General features: G+C 30.5%; 1 protein-coding gene across 1 annotated transcript, besides 2 other annotated features; it reads right to left on the bottom strand.

Annotated features, from left to right (window-relative positions):
• Positions 1 to 34: 34 nt before the first annotated feature.
• TVAGG3_0892860 (phosphatidate phosphatase protein) lies at positions 35 to 1,698 on the bottom strand (the record flags this gene model as incomplete). Its single annotated transcript, XM_001303564.1, has 1 exon — positions 126 to 908. One exon carries the CDS (start codon positions 906 to 908, stop codon positions 126 to 128), a length of 783 nt encoding a protein of 260 aa, XP_001303565.1.
• A 4,879-nt stretch (positions 1,699 to 6,577) lies between these two features.
• Positions 6,578 to 7,500: a mobile genetic element.
• A 1,246-nt stretch (positions 7,501 to 8,746) lies between these two features.
• Positions 8,747 to 8,768: a mobile genetic element.
• Positions 8,769 to 14,071: the final 5,303 nt, after the last annotated feature.

The following is a 14,071-nucleotide window of genomic DNA, read 5'->3' as shown; positions in this document are numbered from 1 at the left end:
AAACTTATATAAATTGAATTTTATAAGGCAATGGTAAATCTTGTACTAAAGAGATCTATAATAATATAGTTTTAACAAAATAAAACAAATAAAGACATATATCAAAAATATTATGGATCAAACTTTCAAACGCCACTTGTGCTTTTATCTTCATTATCTAACTTGATATCGTGTTCTTTGTCATTTGTTTCATAAATATAATCTAAGCATTGATCCCAAATAAGACGCGAAATAATGTAGCCAATGAAAAATCCGGCAAGGACGTCATCAGTATGATGCTTAAAATCGCGAATTCGTGTTGCGCCTATATATAGAGCAAAAAGAATATATAAGGCAGCAATAAAAGTGCCAATTGTACGACTAAATATTAATGATTTTTGTATGAGTAATGCTAGATATATAAATCCTGACATTGCACTTGAAGAGTGACCAGAAGGCCAGGAACGATAATTATCATTAAAAGCAGATTTAGAAACACCTGATTTGCAAGTAGAATATGCGCCAGTAAAGTTTTCTCCGCATAATGCTATCATATCTGGTCTTGGTCTGCCAACATAATTCTTTAAAACATCAACTAGAATAGAAGAAACGCCAACAACAGCAGCACAATTCCATAATGCACTATAAACGTTGAACTTACGGCATATTTTGGGGAATTTATATGAAATTGCAAATAATACAAGTATTGTGACAATTCCAATTACAGCAACTAATACGATTGCTAACCATGTAGGGATTGTGCTTTTGCCTGGATGAGGGAATAAAGAATTTGAGTCATTTGGTGGAAAATATAACGGATTCGGCTTGGCAAATTCAAGGCCAGCAAATATTACTAATGACACAACGCCGAGGATTAAATGAGGTATATCATATTTGTAGTACCAATGCTGTGGGTATTGTGATTGCATTGAAAAAAATTTTGACATAAATATTTTTATCCTCCTGTCAGGTTTATAGATTTTACTTGGAATGAGAAAAATACATACAAGCGTTTCAAATCAATTATCAATGAAAAGGGGGGAACTCATTTTTTAGACCAAAAAAGTGGCACCTGAGTATATTGTTTCTGCTTTATCTGATCATTGAAACGGAATCGATTCACGTGATTAGTATGAAACGATGATATACTATGGACTAAAGAATATTAATATTACAAAAACCCAATTATTCGATGTTCAACTCATCATATCTTGCATTAAAGTTGATACCTTTATTTTTTCGAAATATTACATTAGTAGTGACCTTACGTATTACCAATGATAGCCAAAGTACTATTTTGGCACAAAAAATTTAAAACGATAATGAAACAACAGATTGACTAGTCATTCTGGTATAGTATTATGCATACTATCAGGTGATATTTTCTCAAATATCTTAGCTTAGCTTCCGTTTGATTATGAGATACAGATCTAATGTTGCTTATTTTTTAGCCATAGTTACTAACTGATAACATTATTATGATAAGAAGACTAAATGTGCGAATTTAATATACGTTTGATTCAGATTTATTGTCGAAATGCATTTCAGAATATATATCTTGAACTCATCTGTGAATAAAATCATGATATTATTGATTGTTTTCTAGATACTTACAATAGTTTCTAAACATGTGAAGATAATCCTTAATTTGAACCAGAAATAATTTTAAGTTACGAACAATGGATGATTGTCTATATAGAATAATATATTATTTTTGATAGTAAACTATGACTGATTTATAATTTTGGAATATATACTTCTTTTCTATATATTTGAAAAATAGTTATATGATTTTGCTTTACAATTGACACAATTTAGTAGAAAAATTATAGAATAACAAAAATAAAAAGGTTTTATCGATTTGTAAGACAATGAAAATGATTCATTTCTCTCTAAATTATAAATTTTCAAAAAAATTAACCTCATTTTTCCAAAAAAAATCGAGAATTGAAAATAACCTTATCATTTTCTAGAAAATTGCTTAGGCTTTTTCTAAAATGGAAAAAATTTGGAGAAATTCACCAAGGAGAACTTCATTCTAGGTGTCCAAAGCAATTGCTATCAGTCGAAAAAACCTCGAAAATTTTAAATATTGATATCGATTTTCATCAATCACTTAAAATCGATTGTTTGCAGTCGATGTCGTCACACCCCATTAAATTCTAATATACTTGAACATACTGCAAATCGTTTTTGAAACTTATCAACATTTCGCGCAATTTAACAATACTCCAACTCTCATACACAGTTCCCATTACCACAGTCTCATTTCAAGAAGAAATGATTAGTAAAATCTAAGATCTAACGATTTATTTACCCAATTCGAATAATATTTTTATTTATAAATCCTTATTTATGCATGTTTTATATACAGATATAGAAAGAAAAACGAATAAAATGTTAATTCAAAAAAATTCCTGAAAGCACCCTAATCAATAAACAATTTACTTTTTTAGCATCTAATTTTGCTCGTCTTGAGCCATATTTTTCGTTTAATTTTCATAATACGATAAAACATATGCGTTATCAAGTAAAATATGGATATTTTAGAAGATCATAATATATCTCGAAATCAAACGAAAGCCATTCTATGAGTCCATACACACTATTACTATACTTCATATGTCAAGCATAATGGGAACAATTTTGGTCGATACCTTTGTTGTCGACGAAGTCCCCCCTTTTTTTATCAATGAATAAATAAGAGAATATTGGTAAGGAAGATATCTTTAATTAATTTTGGAAGTTCTGAAGTTTTACATTTAAAATTTGTATCTCAAGAATCTCAGTACTATATTTCCATGTTCAAATGAACCAAAAAATGAACAAATAAGAATAATTCCTAGAATGTCTTTTATAATCATGTGTTATTGAATATCGCATTAATAAGTAATAGTATATAGCATTACAAGTCATTTAGTTATAAAAATTGCTTATATTTTAGCTTGAAGATAGAAATTATAAGGAATTCTTTCATGAAATAATGCATAAGTTTATTTTTATCCAATTTAGTAATATCAAATTAGTAATGATTGCTTTTAAATGTGTAATAAATTTACCCTACGTTCCCAACTTCTGGAAAACGGTTTTTCACCCTTATGATCAGTTTCAGACACTTTGGGAGTCTCCCAAACTTTGATATTTTGCATTATGATAGAGAAACGTGTCTAGTTTAACGCACAGTTGTTTTAAAGGCAAATGATGATATCACATGAAATTATCAAATTATCAAATTTTGAAGTACCAGTCCAAAGGGTTAATTAGATCCTACACAGATGTGCGATAGTGAAACATATGTGTTCTTGATTTGAGAAGTCCTACTGATAGAGGTATGAATCTCACAGCTTTGTGTGAGTGTATCTGACACTTGTATAGAGTGGAATATGCGCCGACATATATTATATAATAACATGTAGTTGATAATTATGAAAAAATAGAATTCGATGCGAATGATATTGAAAGTTGTTTTGTAATTTGATATTTTTCTTATATGTGTTAATTAGTAAATGGCTTGTTTGTTGTGATAGTACTGTGAAAAATGAAAGGTATTTTAAATTAAAAAATTGAGATTTTGAGATATCTCTAGAATTAAGAATTTATTATGTATTTGACTTTTATATAACTATGTGTAAAGGATCTCGATGTCTATATGCTTTAAATAAAATTAAATAAAATGAGATAAAAAATTAAAATGGACAAGAAGATATATGGAAATGTAATTTGTATTGTGTTGGTTGTTGGCAAAATGATTTTAATACAGATTTAAGGATTTGGAATGGATTTGAAATTAAATGATTTTAATTCAAGGAGTAATAAGATTTTGAACTGGTTTTTATTTTGTGAATGTAAACTCCTTCCATAGGATATGTATTAGAAAGATCAATGTCAAACTTTTTGAAAGAATTGTTTTTTTGTTGAGCGATTTTCTCATATTTAATAATATATTTAAGTTGGCGTATCTTACGCCCTTCCAAAAATATGTATTAGAAAGATGACTTATAATTTCATAAATTATTTTGTCCCGACGGTTTGAGCGTTATCAGAATGGTTGCTTACACAATGCGTCAGCAAAATGTCGGTTGGGGTGCCCTTCTTGGCCTCCTGAGTACTCACCAAGATACCCCCAGCTCCCGCAAAACACCTCCCTTAGGTGCGCATTACCTGACGGCATTATTTTGCAATTATTTCAAATTTTTTAGATGTCTTTTGTTAAAGTTTGTTAACTAAAGACTTGAAAACAGCTTACCGCTTCAAGCTGCTCTCTTCCCGGTTCCTCTGCCGCAATCTTCTGTTTGATTGTGCGCAAAGCTCTCCTCCTTGTGAACCATGGCTGATAGAAAGAACTGAAAGACAGGATAGGAGGAACATGCCGGTTCAAGTTAACTTGCAATATGCTTCTGATTAGTGATTTTAGATGAAAGATTAGCGAAATCGCATTTAATTTGGATAGAAGGATTCAATTTTATGAAGCAGGCTCGTAGAAAATATGCAGGAATAGCACAATCTTTTGCAATCACAACGCGATTGCAAAACTTCGACCGACAAGAGTGTATTGTGCACTCTTGTCGGTCTGCATGTCTCATTCCGGGAGACATTGTCACTGCATGTCTCCCAGAATGAGACAATCTTCCGCATTCATAACTTGAATGCAAGTTTGACCGACAAGAGTGTATTGTGCACTCTTGTCGGTCTGCATGTCTCATTCCGGGAGACATTGTCACTGCATGTCTCCCAGAATGAGACAATCTTCCGCATTCATAACTTGAATGCGGAAGTTTGACCGACAAGAGTGCACAATACACTCTTGTCGATCTAAATGTATCTTACAATCAAAGACACTTTCATACAATCTTTTCGAAGTTAAAAAAAAAATTTAATTATTTCTTTCTTTTGTTTATTAAATCGCCTTACTCACGTACTAATCTCTTTTAGAGACTCTATCGAGCTATCCCCACATATAAACCTGTGACAATAATACATATTTACTCTCTTCATATTCTGATCTCATGACACATTATCGCAAAAACTATAATTATACAACACATCTCATAAAGTCTCATTTTAGCCCTATCTAAGCGTTCAAAACCTATTTTCCACACGTAATCTGATTCTTCTGGCTCCGCTGATTCGATTTCTGCTGTCAGATCGTGAAAATATGCATCACATAAAGAGATAAACACAACTCAAAATTATTGCTTTTTTTTTCAAATTGTCTATTCATCCATCTTTACATATTTATTATCTCCTCCGTTTCCCCTCACAAATTCTTTTAATTTTCTGAATAATACGTATAATAAAATGAATATCTCAAAAACTAAAACACAAAATTAATGTTGGAAAATGACTAGATATAATCTGAACTTTTGAATTCATACATTTTTGGAAAAAATTGAATTTTCAAAAAAAGAGCTTATTTAGGTATGAACCTGAAGAGAAATTTTAAGGAAAATATTAAGTTGTGCAATTTGCATTTATCTCTTTATGTGATGCATATTTTCACGATCTGACAGCAGAAATCGAATCAGCGGAGCCAGAAGAATCAGATTACGTGTGGAAAATAGGTTTTGAACGCTTAGATAGGGCTAAAATGAGACTTTATGAGATGTGTTGTATAATTATAGTTTTTGCGATAATGTGTCATGAGATCAGAATATGAAGAGAGTAAATATGTATTATTGTCACAGGTTTATATGTGGGGATAGCTCGATAGAGTCTCTAAAAGAGATTAGTACGTGAGTAAGGCGATTTAATAAACAAAAGAAAGAAATAATTAAATTTTTTTTTTAACTTCGAAAAGATTGTATGAAAGTGTCTTTGATTGTAAGATACATTTAGATCGACAAGAGTGTATTGTGCACTCTTGTCGGTCAAACTTCCGCATTCAAGTTATGAATGCGGAAGAGTGTCTCATTCTGGGAGACATGCAGTGACAATGTCTCCCGGAATGAGACATGCAGACCGACAAGAGTGCACAATACACTCTTGTCGGTCAAAGTTTTGCAACCACATTCTGATTGCAGAAGATTGTCTCATTCTGGGAGACATGCAGTGACAATGTCTCCCAGAATGAGACATGCAGACCGACAAGAGTGCACAATACACGTTTGTCGGTCAAACTTCCGCATTCAAGTTATGAATGCGGAAGAGTGTCTCATTCTGGGAGACATGCAGTGACAATGTCTCCCGGAATGAGACATGCAGACCGACAAGAGTGCACAATACACTCTTGTCGGTCAAAGTTTTGCAACCACATTCTGATTGCAGAAGATTGTCTCATTCTGGGAGACATGCAGACCGACAAGAGTGCACAATACACGTTTGTCGGTCAAACTTCCGCATTCAAGTTATGAATGCGGAAGATTGTCTCATTCCGGGAGACATTGTCACTGCATGTCTCCCAGAATGAGACATGCAGACTGACAAGAGTGCACAATACACTCTTGTCGGTCAAACTTCCTAATACAAAATTTGATTCCCTTATTATCTTCTTAACAAAACTTAAGATTTCAATAATACATCATGAAAACATTCATTTACTACATTCACACTGTTATTCCTTTCTATAAATTAACTCATTTAATAGAATCTTGTTTTTATAAAAGGTGACCAAACTATTTTTTGAAAGTCCGCCATAACTTTAATGGTACTATTTCAGCGTGTACAATGAATACAAAAATTCTAAGAGTGCCACATAAAATAGTACTTTAGACTTGAGTTAATGCTACCAAGCAAATGTTAAAAAGATGACTTTAGTGTTTTGATAATCAAAGATTAAAATCATTATTGTCTAAATCAATAATCATAACGACAGAAGTTAATGTTTTTTCATAAGTGCTTTAAATCCACTTTTAAAAGTATACCTCAAAAATCAAAATATCAAAAAAAAATTGGCCGATAGGTTTGGCTTTAATTTTTGTCTGCTTTTATGATTTGATATGGATGTTATAATTTTAAAAGTTGAGCCAAATTCACCAATAGATTTTTGAGATTTGCAAATACTCAATAATTTTCAGCGTGTTATCTTTTATTAAAAGAACTATTTGGTTTCAGTATCATATAAATTGATATTTACTTTCTATTTGAACCTTCATTTAGCTAATGATTTAATAATACAGATTTCATCTAGTCCTTATAAGAGAATTTTGAATTTGTTATAATAAAAAAACAAACAGATATAGCTTACACTTCTATAATAAAGATACCTTTTATAGAAATCAGTATGAAATGTGTTTTGGCTTATTGGAAGCATATCAGACATAATCGCCATAATCAAAAAATCTATATACCCAATAAGTAATAAATTTGTCGATATAGATTTTCCATAAAATTAGTTTTTAGTCTGATCTTAAAATAAATTTAATTTTTTATAAAAAAAATCACATTTAAAAGTACCTTTTTAGTAGCTCGAAATCCTGTTGGTGGATTTTGGGCGTACTTCAAAATTAGCTTTTCTTCTACATATGCAAGCTATATTTTAAATATGGAGCAAATCGGATCGGCGAAAGGAGTTTAGTTACCTTTGTTTTTATATCTTATTATTTTCTCATAATACTTCTAATTCCTCTATTTCCTCTTCCACATAAAATTTAATTTTGTAATGCTATCATATACACTTAATGTTTTCAAATTTTCAGATTTAAATTTACTCTTTATTTTCATCATCATTTATAATCTTGTTCCTATATAAAGTTATAATAAATTATCGTCAGATTCTAATATTTATGATTCTTACTACTCAATTCAATATAATTATGTTAGTCACTCATATTCAGGAGAATAATTTAAAAATCTATAGCTCATATTTTGATAGTTATATATTTAGATGATATATATTGCAATTCCGGTTTCAACACGATCAAATGCCAAACCAAGACAAAATATATATGAATTTTCAAAATATCGATTTACATTAGAATCTATATCTAATTTTATCAATACACAAGTAGGGAATGTTCAATACATCTTTGAGCAACGTGAATAGCACAATTTTATAGGATTATTTGTTGATTATATAAAATATAAGCCAAATCGAATCTGCTGTATAGTACTTTAGTTTATCATTGAATGTTAAATGTGTTCAGATAAATATTTGAGTCAGATATCGCATTTTCTAATTTCAAAATTTATCTCATGAAGTTAGAATTTATTTGATCATACAACATCATGTTAGTCAAACTAGAGTTCAATGGCGATTCTAAAATGGAACAAATGCTTATTTTATCAAAATGTTAAAATATTAATCTAAAAAACTTAATATCTAACCAAACCATTCTAGAATTATTATATACAGGTATAGGCAATCTAAATGCACACGGAATTCGGAAAATTAAAAAGAATATTTATGAGATTATTAAATCTTATGTAATTCAATGAAAAGTAGATAATATGAATATCTATAGGCTATATATCAACATATGAGTTTTTGGTTTGACCAATACTATACTAATGTGATCAAATTAATCTGATTTCTTAGATTTTCATTTGAAGCATTTGCAGTAGTAGGGGTACCTTTATATATTAACATATTAAAAAATTGCGCTCCGATTCGCAGTTTCTTCATGATTTTGAGATTGCATTAGATTTCGCGATGCAGAAAAAAATCACTTTAGATTCCCGTCAAACTCTAAGTATAAGCATGTCTCTATATGTAGAAACTGTCTGCGCTATTTATTTCCCGGCTCAAAAAACCACGGTGTCTGTGTGAGGAAAATACCCATTTTAGGACCCTGGGTAGGAGGTATATGAAAATCATCATTAACTATATTAAGGGTATAGTCCACTAAAAATTTTTAAGTTTTGACAATGAAAATAAGCTCTGTGACCATGTAAATATATATCTATGCAAAACGAGAGGTTATGCCATAATTTTTTTTAGTTATCAAATTTCCCTTTTTTTGAGAGAAGTCTCTCAATAATTTGAGAAGAATCTTTGATATAAAGAGATACACATTTGTAGAACGAAGTAAGTGTTTTCCAAACATTTTATATGTTCATCCTGTATAACAATATAAAGCTGCATAGTGCCATCTTGTGCGTTTGCTATTTTATGTACTTTTCATTGAGATAATCCCTCTTCTCGGGTGATTTTAACAGTCAACTCAATTTTAAAATAAAGATTTCATCAAAATGATTTCGAAATCCGGATATTGATTATATAAATAGCACTGTTAACATATTTTGGATGAGTAAAAAATACCTTGTTTTGTATGCATTTAGTACACCTTTATTTTTGATTAAAACTATAAAATTTTTATTCCTTATATAATAAATAGTATATGTTACATAAACATGAAATTCAAAAGCATTCAATTTTGGATTTTTTAGATTTGGTAAATTTTAGAAGAAATGTTGCATGCTAAGTTCGGTCAACGATAGAAATTGAGTGGAAATTAATCGTCGAGGAAGTACGATTATGTAAAGTAAAAAAATGTTGTGGGATTTTTAATATTATCTATTATTTTATAATAAAATTTTTTTGAGTCATTTTAAGAAGCACATATAATTTTTTGAATTTAAAAATTAAAGTAGTGTCAAACGAATTTATCACTTAATTTAATACTCAGATTTCTTAAAATTAATGAAAAAAAGGTTTTCTGAGAACTTTTGAGAATGGTTTTCAAATTCCATTATTGAAAATATATAGGTATTGTATGAAATTCAAACTCTATATTTATTAAAATTCTAAATTTTTAATAAAATAACTTTTCAGAGGAATATGATTTTGAATGGTTGATTAATAAGTATAAAAATGTCTACGATTTTAAGGAGGGAATTGTTCCTTATGAGGTATACATCATAACTATATACCTCATAAGGAACAATTCCCTCTTGATAGCTGGGAAACTTTCTCTGAATAACTTATCATTTGGAGAAAGTTTCCCAGCTATCTATTAGAAACTAAAGGCTGTGAGGCACTAATATATAATCAGTGCCTCATAGCCTTTAGTTTCTTATTAAAAACGAGAAAACTTGTTCGAAATGATAAACAATTTCGAACAAGTTTTCTCGTTTTAAGGAGGGAATTGTTCCTTATGAGGTATACATCATAACTATATACCTCATAAGGAACAATTCCCTCTTGATATCCTGGATATTTTTGAATATATTTTTTTAATTAAAGTTCTCAAAAGTATTATCAAAAGTGATTTTTTAAAATATCTCCAATTAATTAACTAATTAAAAGTATTATATTTTTAAAATTAAATAGTTTTTCAATTTTTTTGAAGGAATTGAGATACTTCCCACGACAATAAAATTGAGAGGTTTACATTATGACTGATCTTAGCATGCAACAGAAATAAAATCAGCAATCAAAATAAAGAAACTTTTTTTGTATCTTCTATGATTACCTTTTGGTACTAAATTTTGCATTAATAAGTAAATTATCTGTATTATTCTGTGAGCACAAGCCCTCAGTTATACTGGTAGTGAATGATGAATCGTCATTTTGCGAAGAGAACGCGATTATTAAGGTAATTTTGAGAATTGTCTTGAATTATTTAAAATTAAAGTTAATTGAATAGGTAGGATAACTAGCCTTTGCTAAATTTGTATAATTTGACCTTATTCTAGTTGGATCTGAGAATATTTTGCTGAAATAATAAATTATATCGCCGATTTATGAAAATTTCTCTGATGGGACCGACTCGCTGAAACGTATTAGTGTTAATGGTAACTTGTCTGAAATTTCAAATTTTTTTCGAAATCCAAAAAATCACAAACAAAAGCATCAAAATTAGATTTGCATTTAAGGTTTTCATTTTTTTTGGAAAATAAAAATATTTTTTCCCCAATAAAGTTTATTTTTACTTTTGAGAGGAATAGAAACGTTATTTTGGAATTTTGAAACGACAGAAATGTTCCATTTTTAATGTAGATTCTAAAATGAGGTCAAATTTTTGATTGAACCGTTATCCATTGAAAAACCTCTATTTAAAAATGTTATTCCAAAATATTCATCTAATGATATAGTATATATTTATTAATTATTACTTTTTATTCAATTTTCACTTTTGGCGGGATTTCATTTTTTTGTTGTTGTATGGGCCATATTGTTCACCCAAAACGGAAAACAAAGGCAATGCATAACATTTTACTCCACGAACGTCGTCGACTGTTTCGTACCGAAATGGCTAACAAAAAAGTGACAGAAAACCTTAAATTGCGCGGCAATTTTAATTAAAAAAATAAACATTAAAAAAAAAAAAAAAAGGTAGTGGGGCTTCCAGGCACTTCGTGCCTTCTAGCCCTGATGTTGATGTTTAGTATAAATGAAGTTTTTATTCGGAGGACTCTTCTTCTTCCTCCATTGCTTCTGGGAAGAAGCCTTCTTCTGGGTCGAAAACATTATATAATGTGTCGCTTTTCACAAATTATATATGTTTTCATGTTTTGTCACTTTTCTGTCACTTTTCAGGGAAAAACATTTTTATTATTATATATAAATGAATTTTACAAAACCACCGTTACCGTTCTTTGGAAATAAGAGTAAATGTAAAGATATTATATTGAGAGAACTTAAGAAACTACCAATGGTTCTAACATTTGTAGATTTGTTCGGTGTGAAGTTTCTATATATCCCATTTGCCATATAATATTTCCAGACTCAAAGATTATATGCAATGACTTCGACAAACTATATGGACCGTCTCAAAAATTCCAGACACAAACAATATATGAAAGAGTTAAAAAAAAGATACCTATAGGTAAGATGGAACGTATACCATTAGATAACAAAAATATTGTGAGAGAGGTTTTGAAAAAAGCAGAATATATAGACTGGATAGTATATTTGCTAACTATTATATAGTGGTTCTTATAAGAGTTCATGACATTGAAACACTCATGTCAAAAGTTTTATATCTTAACTATACAAATGTTTTCAAAGAGGACATAAAAAAATATATTGAGGTATAGAGTTTGTGAGATGTCATTTGACAGATTTGTATGAAAAATATAAAGACAGGAAAATGTTTTCTTTATAGTGGACCCGCCTTCTATAACACATGGGATTTCAATACCAAGTAGACTGGACTTTGAGAGACTCTTTAGAAACTTTAGACGTTTTACATAACCATCCATGCTTTTACTTTACATCCGATAAAAGTGGTTTGGAAACCGTTATGAGAATGGTTAGAGGACATACATGACTATGAGTTTATATATGACAAGATAGAATATGAGAGAGGTCCTATAAACTGAGAAAGTGTCACAAAAAAATTTATTAGTAAGTAAATGTGGTTTGAAATCGGACTACTTGTTTTAGGTTTTTTCCATTGTGTCATTTATTTCTTTGACGTGGCAGAAAAGTACAGAGAATATGAAGATGAACCAATCCTGCAAATGTTCAGTATATGTACTCGTAAGAGATATTTTTATCTAATATTAAATGGACGCACAGAACTTAGCAATGCACAGCAACCTGACAACCAAACCCAGAGAATATTCCAAATGAAGTTAGAATACAAACTGCAATGGCAAACTATGGTCAAGTGCCAACAGATGTACAAATGCAAACTGCCATGTCAAATGACGCTGCGTTAGGTTTGCCACCATGGTATAAATATGAGATGGAAAGAGTTTTATACAAACCCTGAAGTCGGATAAAAACAACTTATTGCAGATGACCGAACACAGGAGTTGACCAGAATATGTTTTCTACCAGAGGAGAAACAGAATGTATGAGCTCCAGTTAAAGAATGCTAGGAACTCAACAGAAACGTAAGAGACTAGGCGGACATTAGATTTTTACATATAGTAAAATGGGTTCTTCAGTAAGATAGGAAAATCTTTCGAAATGTTGGAAAGAGTATATGAAGAGAATAAAAACCGTAGGGAGAGGAATTTGGAACGGAGTCAAAAATATTGGTAAAAGAGTAGGTCAGTTCGTTGGTATTATACCTAAAGACCTGAACCAGAAGAACAAGCTCCTGTTATACAACAGCCTGAACCCACCACGTCTAGTTGGCAACCAATCCAACACCTCAACCTATTAAAAATATATATTTTACCGTTCATAGTAGTTGTATATGAAACTAAGTTCTAAGTAAAACGCATTGTATAATGGAATTATTCTTTTCTTCCATCTGTTAGTAACCATACTTGAAAGTCTGAAATACTTCCACTGGTGGTTCGTATAACTTTGTAGGTTTTTCTTAAAAGTCATTTGCCAAGCATAAGAAAGAGTTTTGGGCGCCAGAAAATGAAGCATGAAAATAATAGCATCTTGGTCGAAAACATTTTCATATGTTTCATTAGGTGTTCGACTTCATAAAATCTGGGGTACTGGATATGCTGCAGGCTGATTTAACATCCTCAAAAATCTATACCATGCCAAGTGTTATATTTTGTAGAAATATAAACGTTTTCTCCAAGGTCTTCTATTCTATTGATTTTAACAGTTGCATTTTTCCGTTCATAAATAATATCGAGATGGTACTCTCCCTCGTCAATGTTATACTGGTTTGCATATTCGAGATAGAATATCGTTTATTTTTTCTTGAAAAGCTTTAAGAGTTGTTTCTAAGTTTACAAGCAAACTAACGTTAAAAGTTTTCCCTGTTCAATATCTCATACATACGTTTTTCTTTTATAGTATCGAACTTCAAAACCGACCGTAAATGGGAAACCATGTATGGCTTCTGAAATGAACTTCATTCTACGAAGACCAATATCTTTGTGACAGATGGTCTCTTAGCCATCTTAATGGGTAGTCAAAACGATAGCCTTCAGCTTTACGGTCTCTGTCTCAAACTTTTGACCGACATTAGTAAAAAGTTCATCTAATGGTTTAGTTGTAGCAACTCTTGAATTTCTTTTTCTATTGAAAGCATATTTATCTTAGAAAAAAATGTCGAAAGATATTGCTTCCATAAGAGAAATACAACACAACCGACAACTTCTATGCAAGCTCTAAATAAGAACACAACAAACTTTTCAAACTATTCTAAGATATCTGAGTCATTGGAAAAGGAAACTTAAAACTGACAATAAACCCAATGACAGATGAGTTTCTGTTTCAAGACAATAAGAACCATACTGTCTGTATAAATCCAACAAAGAACTTTAAACGAGAAACCTATAAATGAACTTC

The sequence above is a fragment of the Trichomonas vaginalis genome, chromosome VI (genome assembly GCF_026262505.1).
Source record: "Trichomonas vaginalis G3 chromosome VI, whole genome shotgun sequence".
Lineage (NCBI taxonomy): Eukaryota > Parabasalia > Trichomonadida > Trichomonadidae > Trichomonas > Trichomonas vaginalis.
Note: the sequence above shows the minus strand (reverse complement) of the source record. Positions and strands in the feature narration are given on the sequence as shown.